This window comes from Eleutherodactylus coqui, chromosome 10, assembly GCF_035609145.1.
Source record: "Eleutherodactylus coqui strain aEleCoq1 chromosome 10, aEleCoq1.hap1, whole genome shotgun sequence".
Taxonomy (NCBI): Eukaryota; Metazoa; Chordata; class Amphibia; order Anura; family Eleutherodactylidae; genus Eleutherodactylus; species Eleutherodactylus coqui.
The window spans coordinates 25901899-25927357 of record NC_089846.1 but is presented as its reverse complement, the minus strand read 5'-3'; the positions used below and the strand labels follow the sequence as shown (position 1 = coordinate 25927357).

Sequence of the window (25459 nt, the reverse complement as noted above, 5' to 3'; positions counted from 1 at the left end):
TGTGCTGAGCTTAGATCTGGTACTGTATGTTATGAGCTTGGTTCTGATATGCATTCATGTACAGAGGTTGGTTTATGCTGTTTGTTATGAGCTTGGTTCTGGTGCTGTATTGTGGTGTTCTGATGTGGGTATGCTGCTCTCTGCACAAGCAGAATACAGACAGGCTGACTATCGGTGCAATATATATATTGGCTTTTTTTCTTATGATGAGGGGATGCAAAAAAAAAGTCTGTACTGAGTGCCATCTAACGTAAGACCAGCACTGCCCCTTCTGATCTGGTGATTGCCAGGCCAGCGTACTTGTGCACTGAGCTTATTTCTGCAGGAAATGGACGTCTCTGTTCCCACTGGTATGGGCCAGCTTGGTATGATGGGCAAAGTTCCCTTTAAAGTGAATAGAAACTTTCCTTGTAATGCCAAGTTGGGCCACTATAGTGGGAACAGAGCTGTCTGCTTACCGCAGAAATCGGCTTAGTACATGAATACACCAAGGGGATCGTGGGCGGTCAAACCCTAGTGATGTACCATTGATAGTAAGGCTTGGCCTTTAGTAGTTTACAACTGGACAACCCCTTTAACATATCTTATGCCATTGTCATTTAAAGATCGGAACCTTAATAATTGTTACACGACCCCAAACACAGTCCTAATATAGAATTACAGTCCTTATATAGAATTTTGGGAAATGGATCTTGTGTTGCATTGCATATCCGTACCTTAATCAATAATGATCTTCTATCACCTGCATGACTTAAACACTCCACCCAATGCTCTGCAGCACTATGAGTGTCCGAGCTATTAAATGAAGGATACGATCCATCCTGCACTCCAATATATATAGATATTGACTTGTAGCCTCATATTGTGCTGCCTGTGCTACATCTCTTTATAGAAGCTGCCCAAGTAAAATCTTGGCATTTGGGCCCAAAACCAGATTTCATTCATCTGGATTGTAGATATTGTGTTCATGTCTGTATGAATTATTAATGAATGCATTGAACTTTATATTTTAGGTCTTTGATGCCACCAACACTACTAGAGAAAGAAGAGCCATGATACTGCAGTTTGCTAAGGAACGTGGTTTCAAGGTAGTCTTCAAAGACTAGCAGATGTAGCATGGCCTGGTGTATTACCCATGTCTGAAATGGTTATACAATGTGACACCTGTTGTTTGTTTTTAACTGGGGTTGGATGTACCTTTTAATTACTGTGACAGGCTACATAGAGAACTATGGGGATTTGCTTAGCAGAGACCTCATACCAGTGGTGATTTTTCTCTTCCTGGCTCTGGAGGATTAAAACTGTTGTAAAGAATTGATGTTCTATCCGTATGATAAGCCATGAATGCTAGATTGACAGGAATCTACCACCCAAAGACCCTCCCCAGTCAGTTGTTTGCTAAGTTAGCGTATCTGTGCACTGAGCTGATTTCTGCAGGAAGCAAACAGCTCTGTTCCCACTGCAGTGGCCAGGTTTGGTACTACAGGTATTGCTGTGAATGGGAAATTTGCGTGTAATTCCAGTCCAACTGCAGTGGGAATGGGGCTGTCCACTTACTGCAGAAATCAGCAGTGGTCCCAGGTGGTGGACCCTTACTGTCCTACTATTGGTGTCCGATCATAAGCAATCAATAGCTTACAACTGGACAGCCCCTATAATGGGGTTGTCTCTGAATAGTCAATGGTGGTATATAGCTAGGCTATGCCATCAATGTGCAACCTGTGGGGTCTGACTCCCATTCCCCTACGCAGACACATTAGACTATGTTCATGTCTGCTTTGGGGATCTCCGGGTTCCTGTTCCATTAGAGATGCAAAAAATGGGGAGTCCTCTGGCCAAACGGATGCATTTTATGATGGAACCAAACATGCATTTTATGATGGAACCAATGGGATCTGTTCAGTTTCAGTCGTCCGGCATTTTACTGGATGAAAAAGTCTTTCACGCACAACTTTTTCTCCCGGCAATTCATTTTGGATGTTCGATGGAGCCTCCAAATGCAGATGTGAATGTAGCACCAGAAGAACAATCCGGCAACAGTGATAGAAAAGGGCTGTACTACTTGTTTCCCCAAGGCTTTGTGTGCTGGCAAGTTTGTCGGTAGCAGTGATATAATATGTGTTCAGTCAATGCTCTTTATTACCCTTTCCTCATAGACTCTGTTGTGTCATATGTCTGGCTGTAAATACATTGGGGCCCATTGTGAAATCCTTTTCTCGCAGCTTGGATAATTACGGGTATTGAACTGGTTGTCTGGCTTGTTGTAGCCAGACTAATGGATTGGGCCGCTCGCTTCAAAGCCGCCGCTTCCAGGAGGGTGATTAGTAGACATTGCCTGCAGCGTAGTCTTAAAGTGGACCCGGTGCTCAGCTGCCAGGCCGCCGGCCGTACATAGAGTGATCCTATGTCACCCGTCCTTCATAGAGCTGTCGAATAGCAGAACTCTACAAAGCCAGTAGACCTGCTCTTGAATCGGGGTGGGTAATTGTATCATGTCCAGAGTGAGGCATAAGGAAGCGTCCTACAATGGAACTGCCAATAACGCAATTCTTTCCTCATGCAAAATCTTTAATTATATGGTTACAATAGATCCTCAGGCGTATCTATCATGGCAGGCAACGGTGCTCATAGTAAAAAAATAATAATAACCCATGGGGGCAGGGTGTTCTGTGTTAAGGTTAATTTACATAGGGCGTGAACTGGTCCACCGTATCGTTCGCTGATCAACAAAATATTATTGGTTCAAGACTGAACCCTAAGCCTCCATGACGGCAGCGAGCGGCACTGGGATAAGCTGTTGGGCATTGTTTGTCCCACAGCTCGTCCCGTGTTAAAGGACCTAATTCTTAGCAACAGGGAGGGAATGGTTGAGGAAGTAAGGGTGTCTGGGACCTTAGAAGGCAGTGATCATCCTATCATAAAATTTTGGATAAAAGGGGGAGGAAGACCTGAGAAAACTCAGACCTCAAGGTTGGATTTCAGAAAGGCAGATTTCAATGAACTCAGAAAGAGGAGAGGAAGAATCCAATGGCTGGATGTTCTTAAGGACAGAAATATCCAAGAAGGTTGAGAAATGTTGCGAAAGGAGATTCTCCAAGCACAATCGTTAACAATCCCTAAAAATGGAAGAATGGGAAGCACTTAAAGAGACCAGGATGGATGAACACAGAACTTAAACCCAGCCAGAGGAGGTCTCCGGCATATTCCACCTCTATTCACTGAATGACTATCCCTGCTGTGTGAAAGCGCAGGAGTGATGGATGTTGGGATTGGATGACTGTTGGGCACTTATGAACCCAACAGTTCTCCCATGTAAAGGTACTTAACACTACCAACTCACAGTGGGGATTAAGTAGTCCATAGATTGCATCTGCCATCTTGGAGGCTGAAAACAGGACCTGGAACCAGTGAATCAGAGGAATGGTGGAGAAGAAAAACATCAGGTAATATATACTTCCTGCCCCCTCCAGTCTTGGGACAGAGTTTTTTGTCCCAAGATCAAAGGATCTTTTTAAGAAGCGGAGTTTAGTAAGCTTTGGCTGAGCACACCAGCCCGGCAGGCTGCATGCAGCCAAACCACGCCCACTTGCAGCAGCCAATGATTGCACGTTTCTGTCAATAAAACGTGTAGCCATTGGTTGCATGCTCGGGTGTGTTTTGGCCACATGTGACCAGCTGGACTGTGTGTCCTACTGCATACAGGACGGAGGGGAGAGGCTCCTGCTACAGCCAATTGTGAGGAGGACAAGAGACCTGACTGAGCTGCTGGGGTGCACAGAGAAGAATTGTTCATATAGTTCTCCATTTAAATTGCAATACGATACAAAATAAGACTAAAGGAAAGGAGGGGAGAAAGTGCTGGGATATTTTTTTTGTATTTTCTATGCTTGGTGTTGATTTTTAAAGGGTCAAAAAAAAATTACAGGAAGGCTATGTATAGGCCATGATCTGTTTATTCCAAGGACTGCGTCAGTAACAAGAGGGCATCCTCTACGTCTAGAAGAAAGTGGGTTTCATCACCAACACAGAAGGGGGTTCTTTACTGTAAGAGCAGTGAGACTGTGGAACTCTCTGCCTGAGGATGTGGTGATGGCAAAATCCATAGAGGAGTTTAAGAGGGGACTAGACATCTTTCTTGAGCGGAAGGATATTACAGGATATAGACATTAGTTGACCAGCTGGTTTGTAGTTCCGGATCTTATATTTAGGTAGGAACTACCAAAGGTTGATTCAGGGATTATTCTGACTGCCATTACGGAGTCGGGAAGGAATTTTCCCTCAAATGGGCTAATTGGCTTCTGCCTCTTGGGGTTTTGCCTTCCTCTGGATCAACAAGGGGGTTGAAACAGGCTGAACTAGATGTACATTGTCTTCATTCAGCCTAACATACTATGTTACTATGTTGGCGGCACTAGACACTGTCAATGGGAATTATCTCATTTGTCCAGGATAGCTTTCGGGCCAGCAAATATTGAGTGTCTGTGATCAGCTAATTGGTTGCTAAGGACCAATGTTGGTTTGGACTGTTGCTCAGTACGTCTCATTAATGACTCTTTTCTCTCTCTCTTCCCTAATAAGGTTTTCTTTATTGAATCCATCTGTGATGACCCGGACATCATTGCGGAAAATATCACTGTAAGACCCAACGGATTACAGACACTACTCATCCGTCTCATCTATCCTCTCCCTTTCCATTTAATTTTTTTTTTTTTTTTTTCCCCTAGCAAGTGAAGTTATCGAGTCCGGACTACAAGGACTGTGATCGGGAAAAGGTGGTGGAAGATTTCCTCAAACGAATTGAATGTTATCAATTGACTTATGAGCCACTACACGATGACTTGGATAGGTAAGCCTCTAGGTAGATAGATATGAAATTAGGCGTTAATACTGCTTTAAGGCTCATATGGAGCACCCATGGATGTCTATGGGATCTTATACCTTCGAATGTCTCTGATTTTTATTGCATGTCGTATTACGGAGGTATTATTTCCTAGCGAGGGATCTACAGGAGAATATAAAATGCATCCAAGGAAACGGTTAACCCATCAGCAGTAGATTACATCTGCTGCTGGGCATGGGTATAGGGGCAATGCATGGACTGCTTGTGGATCAGGGGCGTAACTATAGAGGGTGCAGGGGATGCGGTTGCACCCGGGCCCAGGAGCCTTAGGGGGCCCATAAGGCCTCTCTTCTCCATATAGGGAGCCCAGTACTATGAATAAAGCATTATAGTTGGGGGCCCTGTTACAGGTTTTGCATTGGGGCCCAGAAGCTTCAAGTTCTGCCTCTGTGCAGCATGGTTAAGGTATGGGTACGGGTACAGATACAGATAGAGGGGGGGCCCAGCTCACCTTTTGCATCAGGGCCCCTGAGCCTTTAGTTATGCCCCTGTTGTGGATCAATAAGTCTAAAGTTACATCCAAGAACTTCCAGCAAAAGCCCAACACTATGAGTAAAGGACGTAACGTGTCCGAAATGCGTAGGTTGTTTTACTGACTTTTAATGGTCTAATAAAGCCTATCATTGTACTAATGGTGGATTTTCACTGGAAGTTCTTGGGTTGGATCTAGAGGAAAAGCTCTACATACAGTCCCTTACTGGTGCACAATTTGGCAGCACCCCGTAGTAGAGGGTTGTATGTTCCCGTGCATGGTTCTGCTGTGTGTCCCTTTTACCGCTCCCTACTGGGCTTTGTTAAGACTGCTGCAGCCATGACGTCCCAACAATAAGTGTGGTTGCTGCTGCTGGTCAGTGGCCTCATCAGTCACATTGTGGACATGATGTAATTGCGGCAGCACTGTAAACAAAAACTTCAGGGAGCACAGGGGGAATTCAACAGGTAAGTAATGCTGGTTTTGTTATTATTTAATGCTATTTTCTCCATGGCCTAAATTCTTTCCTGATCCCAGACAACCCTTTAAAAAAAACTGCATCTCCACGTAAAACTTTGAACTCAAACTTACACTTTCGATTAAAGTTGATGATAATGGATGATTATCACTCAAAAAATGCCTTGGAACCACCCCATATTGTCTGCTTGCAGGAGACACACTTAACGTCAGATACTAGTCATGTTTTGATTAATAGGTGAGTTCAATGAGCTTGCACTCCTATCATACTATGTAATCCCATGTGGACTCTGCTGATCCGTACAGGTCTACGATGGGAGCCATTCCAGACTAGAACTGACTCGGAGGGTAGATACGCCTTTATGTTAAAATTAACTCTAGACCGTTTCTGATCATGGGAATACCGTATAATCCTTCATCATCCTCCATGGCAACTATTCAAGAAGCTATCTGTTTTGCTGCCTTATTCTCAGAAGCACAACTCATTTTTATGGGTACTTTGATGGTTTCGGCTCTTGATTAACTATCCTCTGCCCATTTGGCTGTTGGGTCTTCGTTCCCAACTCAGCTTGGCTCCTTACTAATTGAGGTTGGTTGGCTGGATATTTGGAAATCGGGTGTCAAAGCACTTTCTTCTCATATTTCATGATTTAATGCTCTTTATAGAATAGATTATATACTGTATTTGGTTCTTCGGGCCTGGTTTTCGGATATTAGAAACCTCTTATATCTGCTCAGAAGTATCTCGGATCATAGTTCTATATTGCTGGGGGACAGATGGGCTGTAAGGCCTGCGTAAGCTAAAGGCCATTCTGGTTAAAATTAATTAGTACTAATGATCGTATTCCAGACCAACTTCAGATAGTTTTAGCAGCACATAGCGATATGGAGGAGAGATCGCTGATTTAGGGTACTTCTAAGGCTTATTTGAGAGGTGCCTCTAGTCCTCCATTTGCTGTGTTAAGAAATCCTTGTTGGCGCTTGACTCTGAGGTCTTAAGCTAATGTAGGCAAAAAGATGAGGCCTTTATACTTGACCCTATGTTGTCTAATAGAGATATTTGGGATACCGTATTTACAAATTTTAAAGGCTAAAGCCTCTCGAAAGCTATTCTTTACCAATCAGTCTTCTATTGAACTGGGAAATCGGTCCATTAAGATATTTGCCCAAATGGTCTGGAAAGCCTCCTCTGCTCCACTTGTCTTGGGGAGCTTTCATACGAGACGGAATTGCACCGCAGGACGCAGCCAAACCCATAGCTGCAGAATTCCACACCGAAATCTGCAGGTCTAAATACGGATTTTGATGCAGAATTGCAAGCAGGTTGAAAAGGGTGACTAGTAAATGTTGCCAAACCGCGTTGCATTGTAATAAAGTGAATGCAATACGGACCATCGAGTCCCGGTTTCATCCCTTGGAGTCCGTCAGCGCAGAGATTTTTGCTTTTTCTGCCTGCTACAAGCAGGTTTTAAGCCATTTTCAATTCTGAATCAAAATCCACAGGTAGCCTGCAGATTTTGGTGCGGAATTTCCCACGGCTTGCGGTCCGTCCCGTGTAAAAGATCCCTTATGGGTACATACCATGCAGCATTTAATAATATCTGAATTCTAGAACCGTTTTCCACCTTCTATCATAACTTACATAGCTCTAGAATTGAATATATGCCTGCAGGTTTAGATCACTATCTTGACTTTATTGCCTTTCCTGCTCTTTCAGGCTGGGTTCACACGGGGCGGATTTGCCGCAGAAATTCCGTGCGGAATTTCGCCACGGCAAATCCGCATGCGGCTGCTAATCCCGGGATTAGCCGGCCATGTGGACGAGATTTCTCAGAAATCTCGTCCACACGGGACGGCATATCCGCTGCGGCTAAGCCTGCAGAAGCCGCTGCTGCGGCGCGGATTTGCTGACCGCAGCATGTCCATTTTTTTTTCCCGCTGCGACGACGCTCTCCTCTATGGGAGCGCCGGCCACAGCGGAAGAGAGAGTGGCCGGGCTGCTTCAAAACCGCTGCGGGTTTTGAAGCAGCGGTTCTCCCGGCGGAAATCTCACGTTTTTTTGCTGCGGCCAAACCGCGGGATTTTCGTTGGGAATCTGCCCCGTGGGAACCGAGCCTCAGAGGCATTTGTTAGGCTGATGGGTGCACCATTTACCATAAAGTAAATACAAGATACTCTAATTAGCATGTCCAAGGGTAAAGCCTCAGGACCTGATGGTCTGTCTTTTGGAAATCTTTTTAAACTACGAGGAACAATTGGCACCCTGGTTGCTAAGAATGTTTGAGCACTCCTATATTGTGATGCACTACCAGACTCCTTAAATGATGCCATTATTATCATTATATCGACGCCTGGTAACAATTCTGAAGAATGCGACTCACACCGGCCCATTTCACTTCTCAACATGGGCCATAAAATCCTAACTAAATTGCTAGCGAATAGCTCAGATTGGTCATTCTGGAGGAAGTTCATTCGGATCAATGTGGTTTTATTCCCGGAAAGTCTACATCAGATAATATAAGAAAGGTGCAGGTAGACTTCCAAATACGGTGGCAGGAGGAGCAGGACTGGGCTTTGGCCTTCTCGGTTCTACAGAAATTCCATTTTGGTAACAGATTTATTAGATAGGGCAAAGGCATAAGATTATAGAGCCCCATGTCGGAGTCCTGGTTAACGGTGTATTATCTCCCTCTTTCTCTCTGCACAGAGGCACTCGGCAGGGGTGCCCTGTAGGCAATGCTTTTGGCTCTGGCAGTAGAACCTCTGGCTATTCAGTTCCAGCAGGATTTGGCATATATTGGGGTTAGAATAGGCCTTTATGCAGATGATATGGCCCTGCTTTTGGCAAACTCAAACACAACCATACCCAGAGCTATGTCTAATATAGACACCTTTCTGTTTCTCTGGGTGACAGACAACAAATGCCTCAGCTGGATTTTTTTCATTATTTTAGGATAAAGCACTCAGTACTGGCCCTGTATCCACAGGCCCCATTCTCCTTTCAAGGCCCGATTTGTAATTGGAAGACTGTATTTTAAAGGGTATTTTAAAAAGGAGGGAGAGAACAGACAGATAAGAGCAAGGTTCTAGTCCAGAAAAATTTGGGCACAGGTCCCCCAACGCAGACACTAAACTTACTCACTGGCTAGAGCGGCAGTATAAAACTACGTCTTCCCTGATTCATGCAACACGATACGGTCAGGCAGGCTGGAACAGTCTGTCCTTTGCAGGATGGTAGCGAGGCCTTATGGACTGAGCCCCTGCAAGCAGCACTGTACTGCAGGATGGGCTCAGTGGGAGAAGCAGACAGGGGAGCGCAGCCCAAAGACTCCGGGGGCTGCAGTAACAGCCACAGCACTCAGTCTGCATGCACTGGACATCACAGGGTAGGACCAGGCTGGCGGCCGCGATCCCGGTACCCAACAGCAGGCCGCAAACAAGTCCACAGTGCACCAGAGGTCTTCCTGGCACAGCTCAGAGTCCTCCAATCTAGAAGAAGCTATTTGTCGACCACATAAAATGACACGTGTGGTCTACGCAATCTACCAAGGGAGATTACTGCATTCTCTAAGTGGAAAAAGTTAATTTCTGAGTTAGATGGTGAGCTATGGGGCTGCCATGGGATCTCACCTACAGGTATCCCCATCGGGAAATAATAAATTTATACAACTCTCTATATGATTCATCAATGTTAATTTACTCAAAGTAGGTTGCACCATACGGGGAGGTCGCAAGCCTCTTAGTGTCATAGATACCCATATGAAAATGCTGATTTGAATAATTTATTATGGCTCTGCTGGATGCGGGAATTTGAACGATTTATTGGCCCGTGTAAAAGGGCCCGAAGTCTGACATTAGATGCCAGATACTAATACTTTGCCTTCCTGGCTAACATCTCCGCTTGTACTTGGCAGGATTAGAGCACCATTGTGTATCTTTAGCGTGTTACTCATTTGGGACTGGCAATCTGTGTCCAGATCTTGATAGAACAATAGTCCAAGTGCATATTTACCAGGAGATGTATTGTCCCTAATGCTACAGCAGGGGACACTCAAAAGGCCAAGCGAAGATTTACTTTGGAGCCAGCCATGGTATGGCTGCCAGGAGGGAGGAGATTTCTACCCCCCCATCCTCCTCCTCTTTCAATTAACTTGTTGTCTTCTCCTTCCAAACCTCACACCATGCTCCGCTCTGCCCATCTGTGGATACGTCACACGGAGTATTAACTTCCACAATACATGTAAGTCTACATCCTTCTCAACTTGCTTATGTAATATGGATGCGCTCAGTTACATGTCCCTTTTAATTTGGACATGAACATTCCCAAACTTTGCAATGTACTCCCTATATAGCCGATGTTCTTTTTGTGGGTGTCATTAGTAATCCTTTTTGCAGGTTCCAAAACCTTACTAATTAACGGGCTACCGAGAAATTGTAAGCTAGACTTAGGACGGGGACTGAGTGGATATATTCTGTGCACTCTTGCGTATTATAATATGGGGTAGTAGACTATCGATATGTGCAGCAACCATTGTTCCTATAGCCTCTGGATAGTATATACTGGTATGGGTATGCAGAAGTAGATGTGATTAAAGGGGTTTGCCTACTAAAAGGATTTTATCACCAATCCACAGGATAGAGAATAAGTGTCAAGATTGCAAAAGATCGAACCTCTGGGCCTTTCAGCAATTTCGACATCTATGCCTATCGAATGCCCCATGTGACTAGAGCGGCGGTAAATGTGTGAACCCCACTCTGTTCACTTCTATGGGATGACTGCTGAGCACATTGTCCCATAGAAGTGAGTGGAGCGTCGTTCATACATATGCACCACCACTCTATTCACATGAGGCATTCGGGGTGCGATGGGGGTCCTAGCAGTCAGATCCCAGTGATCAGACACTTATCACCTATCCGGTGCATAGGGGATGAATGGCATTAGTGGGAGGGCCGATGAGCAGGCAAATGAACACTCATATGAACATTTGTTCCCATTCATCAGCCCATGTAAAGCTGTCCGCAATCAGCTGACAAACGCACTAATTTATCAGTTGATCATATAGTTTACGGGAGCAAAGAACCCTGTCTTATGTTCCTTTTACACGGGACGCTCCGGAACCCGCAGTGCAAATACGGTCGTGTGCATTAGGCCTAACTCGCCACACCGCTGTGCTGGTATTTATCCAGTCGGATGCCACTGAATGGATAATCATCATCACACGATCATGCACAGGTTAGCCTGGGCTCCCACACAGTAGAATCCCGCCGGAAATCTCGCTGTTTGGCTGCAGCGAAAAACCGCAAGATTTCCGCCGGGAGAAGCGCTGCTTCAAAACCCGCGGCACTTAGCCGCGGCTTTTGAAGCGGCCCAGCCGCTCTCTCTTCTTCTGCGGCCGGCGCTCCCATAGAGGAGAGCGCGGCCGCAGCGGAGGAAGAAAAAGAATGAGCATGCTATGGCCGGCTAATCCGCGCCGCAGTGCCGGCTTCTGCTGGCTTTGCCGTCCCGTGTGGACGAGATTTCTGAGAAATCTCGTCCACATGGCTGGCTAAACCTGTGATTAGCGGCCGCAGGCGGATTTGCCGCGGCGAAATTCCGGATGGAATTTCCGCAGCAAATCCTCTCTGTGTGAACCCAGCCTTAGGGTGCAGACACCAGACAGACAGTGACTCTGACCTAGACAATACACCAAACACCACCTCCTCTATACATTTACACAAACGGCAGGAGGTAATTAAAGTGCTGTGGTGGCCCTTAAGTCTGGGACACTACATCCGTAATCTTTAATGTTCTGCAAGTTACATTACTGCCCCCCCCCCCCCCCCCCCTTCCCCGTTGCAAAACTTGGACTGGCAGAATCTTACATTCTACCTAAAAAAGAAAATATATATATTTTTTTCTTCATCATGTGACTCCTATTCTTAGCAGAAGTCACTCCACATTCCTCTTCTCTTCCTGAGGCCTCGCTCACACGGGAGTGGTTTTAGCTTAATATAGGCGAATGAAAGGATCTAATAGATCCGATGGTTCCTTATAGAACCGTTCAGATGAAGGAATTTTAGACGCGCAAAACACTCGCACCTAAGAAAGATAGGACCTACAACTGCAATGCTCGCATCTAAGGTCCGTGCTACCAGAAAAGATAGGACCTGACCTATCTTTGTTGAGAGCTGCACAGGGGTTTCCATAGACTCCTATGGGATCTGAATAACTCGCACCACGTCGCTCCTGATCGTATGATGGGCAATTTCACTACTAATTAAGCCCGAGACTTAATAGCTGGAATCGCCCGTTCACGTTATTTTTAGTGCAGTATAGCCGCAATCTTTTCACGCGCCTATACTGCGCTAAAACCACGCTCATGTCAACGAGCCTTTAAATATGTACAGTACTACGCACTGTCAGCTATTGTGCAGCTTGGTCATTCAAGGATTAGCAGAGGTAATATATGTGTCTGCAGATCAGTCTAGAGTCAAGATGGCGAAAAGCAAAGAAAATTGGCTTGTGTGGTTGGGTTCATCTAGTAGACTAGAGTCCGGTAGTCCTCCACACGGCAGTCCGGTAGTCCTCCACACGGCAGTCCGGTAGTCCTCCACACGGCAGTCCGGTAGTCCTCCACACGGCAGTCCGGTAGTCCTCCACATGATAGTCCAGGCTAGTAAAGTCTGCCCAGATGTCTGCTCAACACAGACGTTGGTTACCCCTTGTTTCATATTACAAAGGTTAGAAAACCATTAGTTTCATTGTATAGGCTGACCTGCAGTCTGGCTTTTATCTCATTTTTGGATATGATGGTCGTATGCTCATTGGAGGAAAAAGTTGCTTTTTTTCAGATTGTGTAGATTGCAATGATCAAGGCTTAGAGGGCTTGTACCTGAATTTTTAGTTTTCCCCTATCCATGGCATAGTAAATAACTTGCTGATCGGTGGGGGTCTCACCACTGAGATCCCCGCCAAACTCCAGAACGGAACTCCTGTGTCCCTCTCTCCTGTCACTGCGGAGGTCACTTCTCCCCCTGCTGTGACATCACTCTGAATGGAGGGCTGGCTGTACATGCGTGGTCAGCACTCCATTCATTTCTATGGGTCTGACTGAAATACCCGAGCGGGCGAAGCTCGGAAGTTCTATTGAAAATGAATGGAACTGCGGAGCCCTTGCACGATCAGAGCTTCATTCAGTCCCCTCCTCTTTGCTTTGGGTGCAGCAACCCCCCAGTGAGGAGCTCAAGGGACACAGAAACCCCGTTCTTGAGATCAGCAAGTTATCCCCTATACTATGGATAGGGAATAACTGGAAATTCTGGTGTAACTCCTTTTAACTCCATTTGTAGAGCATTACATGCGTTAAAGGGGTTGTCAGTTGTAAACTATTGAAGGCCTATTCGTAAGATAGGTCATCAATAGTAGATTTGCAGGACGTCTGCTGCCTAGGACAACGCTGATCAGCTGTTCACCAGGCTGGCTCACTCATTCAGTGAGCTGATTGCTGCAGGAAGCAGACAGCTCTGTTTCCACTGCAGTGGCTAGGCTTGGTATTGCAGACCATTCGCTTCAATGGGAACTTTGCCTGTAATGCCAAACCTCACCACTGCAGTGGGAATGAAGCTGTCTGTTTCCTGCAGATATCAGCCTAGTGCACAAGTGCAAAGACCCAGAGAACAGCTGATCATCAGGGATCCCAGGCAGCAGACCCCTGCTAATCTACTACTGATGGCCCATCCTATGCATAAGCCATCAATAGGACAACACCTATAAGTAAGCAGGTTACTTCTAAACAAGCAAGCTGCATGGATTCTGCATCTAGAGCCAAGGCCCCTGAAGGGTCTTAATTCTAAAAATGATCTACATTCATTGTAAAAAAAAAAATAAAGCAAAAAAAAGCATCTAAAAGAAGTTGCAAAACCCGGCATGCAGTTCCATCTCAGGCAGATATGTAAATGATTAGAGTTGTGGGGTGATTAGATGAACAGTCTTGCTACCTGTTACTTTAAAAGTGGTTCCCCCCTTAGTCTATAAAAAGGTTCTTGGAGGCTCCTTGTGTGTAGTGACCTCTTCTTCCGCTTGTGTAGAGCTTGTTGGCCACTAGACGCCTCTATGACGTAATCCAAGAGGTATCACCCCGTTACCAGAGTTAACTAGCATGCAAGAAGCTGGATGGTTGTATCAACAAATTGACTTGTTCTGACCAGACTGTTAGGAGGTGTTGGGACCAGTGGATGTGTGAGGCACACAAGGTGACCGGGTTCAGGACCCCCTGACAGACCACCAGTAGAGAGGAGCATCTGACCAGACTGTTAGGAGGTGTTGGGACCAGTGGATGTGTGAGGGCACACAAGGTGACCGGGCTCAGGATGCCCCCTACAGACCACCAGTAGAGGGGAGTGTCTAACTAGACTGTTAGGAGGTGTTGGGTCCAGTGGATGTGTGAGGACACACAAGGTGACCGGGCTCAAAACACCCTCGACAAGCCACCAGCAGAGAGGATGGTCTGATGAGCACATGCAATTATAAATTCTTTATTTGTTTCCCAAGTGTAGATAACTTACAACGTTGTCAAATGCAGCGATAACTTCAGGTGTACATGTTTTCAACGACTTGTTTCAAGCAACATTAACAGTTATAACCTAGACTGAGAACATGTCGCTGTTAAACTAGTTTGGACCATGTGCACCAACAGTATTTTTGGGTTTGGCACTTCTCCACTAGGACTTGTCTGTTGTCTCACTGGAACCAAAGTAGGATGAATTGACACAAAATGGTGGTGGTGGTGGGGGAGACAAAAGGTAGCATGAAGAGAGAAAACAAGAAGAGAAAGAAGGGGAAAAAAGGGGGTTGCTGGGGATGGGTGGGGGGCAACCCATCCGTTTAATCCCCTTTCTTTTCCTTTTCTTTTTTTAATCGCCCATTAAAGTCAATGAATGTGTGGAAAAAAGAGAAATATTTTTTTCTTTCTTTTTATGCACCCAGTGACTTCAATGGGAGTTTTAGATTACATCATTTGGGCCACCTTCTGTGTTCTTATTTTTTTTTTTATGCGTCGGAGTAACTGATTACATTTTGAAACTCGAATGTTAAAAAACGCAACAAAAACTGGTGAAAAACTCACACTCGCAGTGAAATCAGTCTGTTTTTTTACTGACCAAAATTTCACTCGCCCATGTGAATCAGGCCTGAGAGTGTAGACCCATATGCTATTCAGGGTCTGTGGAAGCTGTCTCGCAATCTTAATGGGCCCCATCATAATTGCTGCCATCAGCAGCCCTTCTCCAGCATCTATTACCAATTTAAGATACCAGTGTCTCTAGATACTCGTTGCTCTCCATTTGTATAACCCCTCGCCACCCGTTGGTCTCCACTCATTTGCCACCCATTGGTCTCCACTCATATGCCCCCTTGTTGTTGGTCTCCACTCGTATAAACACTTGCCACTCGTTGCTCTCCACTTGTATAACTCCCTCATCACCAGTTGGTCTTCACTTGTATGCCCCCTTTTGCCACCTGTTGCTCTCCACTCGTATGCCTCCTCAGCCACTCATATAACCCCTCTGCCACTCGTTGATCTCCACTCATATAACCCCTCTGCCACTCCTTGCCCTGTTCTTCTCTTTCAGTGATCTGTCTTATATTAAGATTTTTAATGTTGGAAGCCGGTATCTGGTGAACAGAGTTCAGGATCACATTCAGAGCCGCACAGTTTACTACTTGATGAATATCCACGTGACCCCTCGCTCTATCTACCTATCCCGGCATGGAGAAAGCGAGCTGAACCTCATGGGCAGGATTGGAGGAGACTCTGGACTTTCACTTCGGGGAAAGCAGGTAAGAAATGTCCTACACTCAATCTTATGAAGCTGAAAAATAAAGAATGGTTGAATAAACCCAAGAAGTGGTGCCTGTTGGCCTGATATGAGTAGGGGTTCGATTAGGCTGGTAGTCTGAAGCTTATCAGGAGTTACTCTTGAGTTTACCAAGAGTCCATGAATTTCTGTGGAGGTGCTGCAACCAGTTAACGAGGATCTCTCCAATGTACTGAATGGCACATACACCTGCACTTCCTAAGATGGCCATGGGACTCATTACTGCCCCATCCTTTTGTTCTCTGGAGATAAGCGGCTTGCAGAGGAGTCTGCAACGGCTTCCTCCCTTTCCTACATTCTCTACACATGCACGCTTGGCCGAGCTGAGTGCATCTGTGCGTGAGGTGCAATAGCTGACCGCTATCTATAATGCATGGGCAGCATTAGATTTCCTGCTGCCAAGTTCCTGACTTACTGTTTTTTTCCACCTCCCCTTTTCTTTCCAGTTCGCTCATGCACTTGGCAACTTTGTAAGATCTCAGAAGATTTCGGACCTAAAAGTATGGACTAGTCATATGAAGCGCACCATCCAGACAGCAGAAGCACTGAGTGTCCCTTATGAGCAATGGAAGGCCTTGAATGAGATTGATGCAGTAAGTGGATGCAGGGGCATAACTAAAGAGGGTGCAGAGGATGCGGTTGCACCCGGGCCCAGGAGCCTTAGGGGGCCCATAAGGCCACTCTTCTCCATATAGGGAGCCCAGTACTATGAATAAAGCATTTTATAGTTGGGGGCCCTGTTACAGGTCTTGCATTGGGGCCTGGGAGCTTCAAGTTATGTCTCTGTGCAGCATGGTTTAGGTATGGGTACGGGTACAGATACAGATAGAGGGGGCCCCAGCTCACCTTTTGCATCAGGGCCCCTGAGCCTTTAGTTACGCCCCTCAGTGGACGACATCATCCCTCATATAACTATTTACAGAATCCACAGCAGCAGTATGGTGAGGAAGCCATGCCCCAAATTGATTGCGAATAAATGCAAAGTATTTCATTAATTGGACCAGCAGTTTGTTCTCCAGAGCTGCTCTTCCTACTTTGAATGTAGGAAGGAAGTTAGAACCCTAGATGTTATAAGAGGTTATAGAAAACTGACTTGAATCAAACAAACTGAACATGAGTATGCATTAGGGCTCTTTTACACGCAACGTTAATTCGCTGGCTCTCGGGAATCTGAACGATATTCATGCAATGTAAATGCCGGCAGCGACTGAACGACGAACGATAATTTGTTCAGTTTCTGTAGACCTAAAAATCAATTACGATCAGCCTGTGTGAACAGGCAGTCGCTCATCTCTCTATGACTGCCTGTTTACTGTAAATGGAGGTGGGTGGAAGCGATCTCCGGCCTGCTGCGCCTCCACTCACTGGTTGATCCTCCATCTTGTATGAAAGTATAAGAATCTTTTTTGTTGGGATGACTGTTTGGCGATTTCTGCTTCTGGCAGTCATCCTCTGTGAAAGTGGCTTACCCTCTGGCTGTCTCTTCTGTGCATACACAAGGATAGGTCTCAAACACTATGGTAGGAAATCCATGTGACAGTCCACATTCACCCTAAGAGCTGTTCCAGCAAATACCTCTGCATAGAGTTCCCATTTATTTCAATGGAGTATAAAGTAAGGGTATTAACTCCATCCTACCCATACCATACATGTGCGTCATGGGCAGGAGGGAGTTAGCGTGAAATGCCGTACATTTACAGCACGTAGTTGGTGTCAGCCAGAGGAATTGAGCCCATGCCTCCACAGCTGGAGGCATCTATGACTGACAGCCGGCGTCTTGCTGCATCAGCGGGGATCGGCGACAACACTGATCCCCGGCGTTACCTCTTACAGACCACGATCAGTGTTGATCACGGCATGTATGAAGATAACAAGAGTGAGGGAGCTTGCTTTGTCACTTCATTGGCCCTCTGCCATGAAATTGTGGAGGGCCAATTGGTTGCCATTGCCTAAAAATGGCCTCTGGATCTGTTCTAGCAATTACTGACAAGTAAATCATATAATACAGTGCAGTACAGAAGTACTGCAGTGTATTATCTAAGCGATCAGAAGATCATAGGTTCAAGTCCCCTACAGGAATATCATAAATAAATAAATAATTATGCATGTAAAAAAAAATAAAAAATTTTTGCGCACTTTACCTATTTTGGTTAAAAAAAGAAAAGATTTTAAAAAGTTTGGTATTGTTGCATTCGTTTAAAAAAAGATGCACAAAAAATTTGAGCCAAAATGCCATGTGAAAGTGATCAAAAAAGTCATATGTACCCCAAAACTGGACGAATAAAAACTACAGCTCCTCACGCAACAAATAACCCTCATATACATATTTCTGAAACCCCCAAAAATTGACACATCCTTGGGTCCAAACAAGGCCACGTTCTTAAGGTGTTCATACTGTAATGTTAGATCTAGTGTTTTAATGGTTAAAAAAAAAAATATTTCAAGTTCTCGCATTTGGTGATCAATGTGCAGCAGTATGTGCCCCAATCAGCGAGACGTTCTCCTTGCAGGGTGTGTGTGAGGAGATGACGTATGAAGAAATACAAGAACATTTTCCTGAAGAGTTTGCACTAAGAGACCAGGACAAATATCGTTACAGATACCCCAAAGGAGAGGTGAGTGTGCAGCGAGTGAACGGGTGTTGTATTGGATCCAAGTCTCGAAAAGGGAACTTCCCTCGGCCGAAATTCCACTTTATGTTGCATTTTAACATGTAGAGCATAGAAGGAGCTAAAGGAAAACATATATTTGGTAAGGGAGGGTGCACACTTACTGCGTGCGAGGCGGAGAGACTCGGGTGCAACTCGCGTTGGACAGCAGAGGAACACCTGTCCATGTGCTGTCCAATATACGGATGGCCCCTGGGGCGGATTGGGAACTCAAAGTAGCCCTGGAAAAAAAATTGCCCAGTGGCCTCATGTTGTAGCTGGGCCAAAACCAGCGGTAAGTGGAACAAACTAGTATGCAAGGGTCAAGAAACTGTCAGCCACAGGAGGGCAAAAAGCTATGTGGCTTGCAAATACGGTGACCACTTGACAGTATATACCAGCTCTCACGAAGTGCTCTGCAGACCTCATAATTGAAGACCCTACCATTATATCCTGTGATCACTGGTGATGCTCCCTCTGACTAGAGTTGTTCACTTTCCCTTTTTTTCTCCATCCGGGCCAGATGCCATGATGTCCTCTCCCGGTCACAACTTGTCTGTAAAATTTGACCAATATCTTTGACTCCTTAATTTACCAATCACCTGGCTTTGTTTCCAAACCTCTACATAATCTTGCATAGTGCCCCACTCAGTTCTAATGCCCCTCATGGACTAAATTAAGGGGGTTCTCCAATTTGCAGTCATATACTCCTTTCCCAGCTCCCTGATGTGTCTTGTGGCACCGCTCAGTCCTCTGCTCCTGTTTGTCTACAAGCAGCTTGTTTGCAGGTAGTCGCAGGCTGCTGCAGCCAATGAAAGGGTTCAGTGATTATTTCCTGAGCTCTCCCAATGGCTGCAGAAACTTGCCACATCCTGTCAACTGGCTGGGGAAGCCTGTAAACATGACTTCACGGGGAGACCTGGAGCAGTGGCACATGACACAGGAGAAGAAGGGAGAGGTGAGTACATGCTGGTTAGTTATGTTACTGTGTGAGGAACGGGGTTCTGCAGGGAAAAAAAACTCTAAAAACCCGTTTAAGTACTAATTGCCCGCATGGCCTCCATTTACAACTAATGCCCCTCATGATACCCCGTAATTGTCTATTTTAGCAAATACCTGTACTCTATAAAATAGCGAGTCAGGAGTGATGGTGTCGTCTTTAACTGCGTTGTGCAGGATTAGAAGAAGTCTGTATCTGGTATTACAGTTCATTACTAGTAACCCTTTCCAATCCACTGTCTGACGTCTGAAGACATTCTGATTAAAGGCTGTACAGCTCCGATGTCGGAAGACATCCGTCAGAGTATTCTTACTGTAGATTACTGGCCACTCTGTTGTCGGGGACCTCTCCAGCATGTCCCATACCGCAGCACTGGCTCTAGCCAGCAGGTGGCGCCATTGTATAATGGCAGAAAGAGAAAACCCCCTAGGAAACCCTGAATCCAAAATTGGATTGCAAAGGGTTAACTTTTTTTCTCTAATCCTGGAACCCCTTTTAAATGTCAGCGGTTTCAGACCACCACACAGCCCTACATGTCTCACGTGGGACATTTGTCGCAGTGACTAGTGATATAATTGTAGTAGGACATTTTTTTTTCCGCTGAATTCAGCTACTCAGTCCTGGTAATATTATGGAAAGTTACACTCATTTCATATATGGCAGCTGTTCTCTTTTGTGTTAGCCATTAAAAATCTAATTTCCTTAAAGGGGTTGCACCATAATTGACTTTCATCCCCTATCCACCATCATCAATTCTGAGGGTCCTGTCCACCCCCCCTCTCCTACTCCACTGCAAGCTCACTGCACCCCCTGTGGTGAGGAGGAGGTTGACTGGAGCAATGGGTTTTCTCACTAATGACGCTTCTCTCATATCCACAGGATTTGGGATAAATGTCTGATTGCTGGGGGTCCGGTTTTTGGGATCCCTAGTGATCGTGAGATTTTGGAATCCCCAAATCCTACATGACAAGGAACTGGTGGTGCGCATACACGACCATCGCTACGTTTACTTCTATGGGACGGAGGAAGATTGATTCACTCAGCAATCTCCCTCCTTCCCATAGAAATGAATGCAGCGGTGGTCCCCGCATGTACACTACGGCTCAAGTCTCAGGTGGGATTTCAGATGGGCAGGTCTCAGGATGGCTGGGAGTTCCAGTGATCAGACATTTACCCTCCAGCGATGAATGTCATTAGTGGGAAACCCTAAAAACTATGTCTGCCTATGCTGATCTCCAATATATTGGCTGTTACAACAGTTTCCTTGAAAATAAGCCCTACCCTGATTTTTCAGGATTTTGGGTGAGGCTTCAAATATAAGCCATAGCTGCATTACATTAAAAAAAGGAATATTTACCTAGCTGGCTCGGTCCGGGTCCTCCTTCTGCTGTTTGGAGCTCCGCCGTGTGCCCTGCAGTCCTCGGATGCCCACAGAAGATCGCTTCCTGGTTACAGGATTCATAAATCCCACCTCCCGGAAGTGATAGCTCTGATTGGCTGAGCAGCGCTCGAGAACCAATCAATGCAGCACTATCGAGCGCTGCATTGATTGGCTGAGCAGTAGTTAAAGAACCAATCACAGCCATCACATTGTGGAGGCAGGATTTATGAATTGACCAATCGGAGAGCAGTGGTAGGGACCTGGACTGAGCCTGCTAGGTAAAAAACTAATATAACACAGGGTCTTATTTTCAGGGAAACATGGTAGTAGCTGTGGCTCACGGGGCTCTCGGGCTTCAGTTTTCCCCGGGGTCCTCTGCTCAATGTTGCGCTGAGAAATGACTGTGCTCCTTTAGAATTCTAATCTATCTTTGTATGTTCTGCTAGTCCTACGAGGACCTGGTGCAGAGACTGGAGCCGGTGATCATGGAGCTGGAGCGGCAGGAGAACGTGTTGGTGATCTGTCACCAGGCCGTCATGCGCTGTCTGCTGGCTTATTTCCTGGATAAAAGTGCAGGTATCCAATTTTGTTTCCAGGTTTAAGGCTGTATTTACACGGGCGAGTGCGGTATCGCTCCGAGAAAATCTGACTGATATCGCACTCGTAAACCTGTGCTTTTTCTACACTTGCAATGCGTTTTACAAAAAAATACGCATCGCTCTGCTTTTTTTATTTTTTATTTTTTTGCATACACCTATAGGAAATAATGGCTATTCTTGAACAGAATCGCCCAAAAATAGGCCATGCTGCATTCCATAGAATCATAGAATGGTAGAGTTGGAAGGGACCTCCAGGGTCATCAGGTCCGACCCCCTGCTCAGTGCAGGATCACTAAATCATTCCAGGCAGATGTCTGTTCAGCCTTTGTTTGAACACTTCCATTGAAGGAGAACTCTCCACCTCCTGTGGTAACTTGTTCCACTCATTTCTTTTCCCTATTGCTGTGAGAGAAAAATTGCTTGTCTATATTACACCATAAAAAATAATGGGTTCTTTTCACGTGCGATTTCTGTGCATCCCGTATTTTATGTCCACGCATTGAAAGCAGCGCAATTTTGACGCACTGAAATTACGTAAGCCTGTGCGCGAGTCCTTACTTATAGGCTACATAGTGACTGTGTCTTCCAACCTGCCGTTTAGGTTACGCCTCTGCAATCACATTAATAGGAAATAATGAATGTAGTAAAGTGGCTTCAGATCACAGCTTCCTCTTAAAGCTCCAAGGCAAAAGCTGTAACTGTCTATTAAAGGGGCGTTCCCATTTCTGCCAAACTTGGGAACATGGCTGACTGTTACCCTTGATTTATGAAGCGCTGCGGAATATGTTGGCGCCATTTGAATAAAGATTACTATGAGGTGGATGGTATGAGGTAAACGGCTGAGCTATAGTGTTTGCATAACTCTCATTGACTTCAATGGGTGTTTCGGGGTGTTTGCCCCTCTGGCATGGCTAGCAAGAGGCCTGTGATATCAAACAGTGTAGCACATGGAGCTATGTTGTTTTCACAGCTCCTGAGTTACGAAAACAGCATGTGGAACTCCCATTGACTTCTATGGGAGTTGTAAAAATGGCGTAATGCAGGTCACTCTACCATTTCTGGGGCAGTATGGGTCCTAGAGGTGGGACCTACCAGATTTTTATGGCATATCCTGTGGGTACGCCAAAAAAGTCTGCGATGGGAATACTTCTTTATGTTTTGCAATTTACAGGACTGGTCACCATTTATTCTACGCAGTGCACATATATACCGCAGCACTGTACACATATTGTCATCATCTATATAGTATCTTTGTGAGCCGCAATGAGGACAATGAATCAAAATTCCAAATTCACTTCATGTTTTTGCAGTGTGAGAAAAAAACCCACAAACACGGGAAGACCATGCAAACTCCATGCAGATGTTGCCCATGGTCATCTTTAAACCCAGGACACAAGCGCTGCAGGGCCACCGTGCTGTCCTGGGGTAGATAAGCTTTTGCACCACCTCTGATACGAATTCCCAGGTCTAACAGGAACTTCTGCACCTCCTACTTATGACCCTAGAAATGCCCACTGTGATGTCAAGCCAGTTTCACAATCTAGCTCCACCTCATTGGCACAGAAACCGCCCCAAGCAGCACTTGTGCCCACAGGCTGTGTCTAGCATTCTGTCGTTCAAGTCTGTTAGGCTGAGCTGCTATACCAGAGACAGCCTGTGGATAAGGGTGGCGCTTTCAGCTCTTTGTCCCCCTAATCCTCAAAAACTTCATTTAAAGGTATATTCTCATCATAGACATTTATGGCACATGATATGCTATGCATATTGGAAAGGCACCGCTCTCACCTCTGTGACCCACACCTCTTGTCGAGATCAACTTGCTGACTGTTTTCCATTAAAGGTGAATGAAGAAAGTCCTCATCCGCCACAGCTTATTCATTCTCAATCTGCATGCACGGGCCGGAGGAACCCTGTCCGCCACAAAGGTGCAGGTCCTAAAGGTGGGACCGCATCTACCAGACATTTATGGCGCACCCCTGTGGCGGTAAGGGAAATCCTTATGTAGCTGCCCCCTCCCGAGAACGCTAGGCACTGTCATATTTACTGTACACACCGGGGCCTATAGGAAGGAATCCTGGCTTCTGTATGGAAGAATAACTTACCTGTGTTTTCACCTAGAAGAACTGCCATACCTGAAATGTCCTTTGCACACCGTACTGAAGCTGACGCCCGTAGCTTATGGTAAGTGCCGCCCTATACAGCGTGTAGTCAAAAAGCCAGATCAGCGCTATATCTCAGTACCGGGGTCCTATAGTGAGATAATAGTGTAATAATAGGAAGGCATTGATGCGCTACATGATGGCATGGTGCACTGGCCCCAGGGAGCCCCGGAACATGGATTTTATGGTGCACCGGCCCCTGCGAGCCCTGGAACATGGATTTTATGGTGCACCGACCCCTGCGAGCCCCAGGACATGGATTTTATGGTGCACCAGCCCCTGCGAGCCCCGGAACATGGATTTTAATATTCTGTTATGACCCCATATAACAGAGAGTAAAGCCCAATTGTAAAGTTGAAGAGTAGCATGTAAGAAGCAGAAATCTGCTTTCCACTTCTCTCTTAGACCAGTGAGACCGCTACTAGGACTGATGTAAGGAAAGCGTACTAGAAGTGTCCTCCTTCTGCTATGATAGCAGCAGATCATCCAGGAAGTCATCACTATTGTCTGCAGGAGATTGGTACCGATCCTCGTCGAGTCCCTGGAATGAACACAAGTCCAGCGACGGCGCCATGCATGCATTGTAGCAGAAGGAGGACATTTCCCCTGTCAGTCCTAGCAGCGGTCCCACAGGACATAGAGACACAGAAAGCGTATTTCTGCTTCTCACCTGCTGCTCTTCACCTTTACAATTGGGATTTACTCTGTCTTACAGGGGCCACAACAGAATATTAAAAACAATGTTCTGGGGCCCCCAGGGACCTTTGTGCCATACCAGCATGCAGTACATCTATATCTTCTTATTCAGGATGTGATTGTTCTCAGTAAGAGAAACCACATGATCTTGTAGATATGAGACCTATAATAGCTAACAAAAATACATGATGTTATAGCTAGCTTTCCAAACTACACAGGGTTCTTCCTCAGGCATATAATGGAATTGATCCAAGGAAGTATAGATGTAAAAATGTGTGTGACACACACACACACACACACACACCAGGATGAGTAGGAGTAAATACCCAAATAGGTTCGAAAGCTCGCTATAACCTCAAGAATTTTTGTTAGCTATTAAAAAACCTTGTCCACAGGGAGCTGAAAATTTCCACATGGGATTGGCAGAGTATTTGAAAGGTACTGTGGACTCTAAAGCCAACTTCATATGTGCGTTTGTTCCTGAGCATTTTAGTCACACACACCCACAAAAAAGAAAATTTGAACATGCTCTATTTTTCTGCGTATTTGCGCACCAAAGGTCCCTGTAGAAGTCAATAGGGGGTGTGCAACTGCACATGCAATACACAAGATGTGTGAAACACTGCGTAGTTATGCTGGAAAAAGAACACACCTGAACTAATCAGCCATTTCAATTGGTGCGGCTGTTTGCCACCGCAGGGCATGTTCATTCACACGCAGCAAAGAGGACTGTAAAATACGCAGATTCGTGTGAAAAAAAAAATCATTCTGCCAATACGCAGCGTTCAGGCATGTGGTTACAGCAGCCATAGCTCTTTATGGTATTCTATTAGATGGTGAAGACTAATGCGTATCTTCTCTTCATGTAGGTTGTAAAGTAGAGTCCATATACCTGAATATCGAAGCAGTAAATACACATAGGGAAAAGCCATCGGTGAGTAGATGAACCGTGAACTAGGAATTTTCTATCAAAAACACAGTTTCCCATGCTTGCCCTCCCCCTTACTTGATTGCCTGTCGCCTTCATGTATTGCAGACACTTCCATGCAGTGCAGTCCCCTTTCTGATGCTTATCAGGCACCCCCCCCCCCCCCCCCCAAGCACTACAACAGGTGGCACAAGAGCACTTGACATCTATTACAAACAGCCCATAGCTTTGAATGAACACTACTGCTTTATTTTGCCCGGGGTGTTGCAGGGGGTCCGAGCAGCGGGACACTATTTAATTAGACTATTTTTGAGGGCCTCTTAACAGGATTGTTGAAAGTGGTC

The 25459-nt window shown here is 45.7% G+C and overlaps 1 protein-coding gene across 4 annotated transcripts in view; it reads left to right on the top strand.

Moving 5' to 3' along the window:
- The window catches only part of PFKFB1 (6-phosphofructo-2-kinase/fructose-2,6-biphosphatase 1), a 74730-nt gene that overhangs the window by 46377 nt on the left and 2894 nt on the right, over positions 1-25459 (top strand). For 3 of the 4 annotated variants that reach the window (XM_066580654.1, XM_066580655.1, XM_066580652.1), the window contains exons 5-13: positions 1014-1088; positions 4579-4635; positions 4725-4846; positions 15459-15666; positions 16151-16297; positions 18215-18319; positions 21180-21309; positions 23451-23513; positions 25057-25121. In XM_066580654.1, the coding sequence (XP_066436751.1) occupies positions 1014-1088; positions 4579-4635; positions 4725-4846; positions 15459-15666; positions 16151-16297; positions 18215-18319; positions 21180-21309; positions 23451-23513; positions 25057-25121 (972 nt within the window). The remainder of the gene's footprint in view (positions 1-1013; positions 1089-4578; positions 4636-4724; positions 4847-15458; positions 15667-16150; positions 16298-18214; positions 18320-21179; positions 21310-23450; positions 23514-25056; positions 25122-25459) is intronic. The other variant, XM_066580653.1, reaches the window with a different exon arrangement.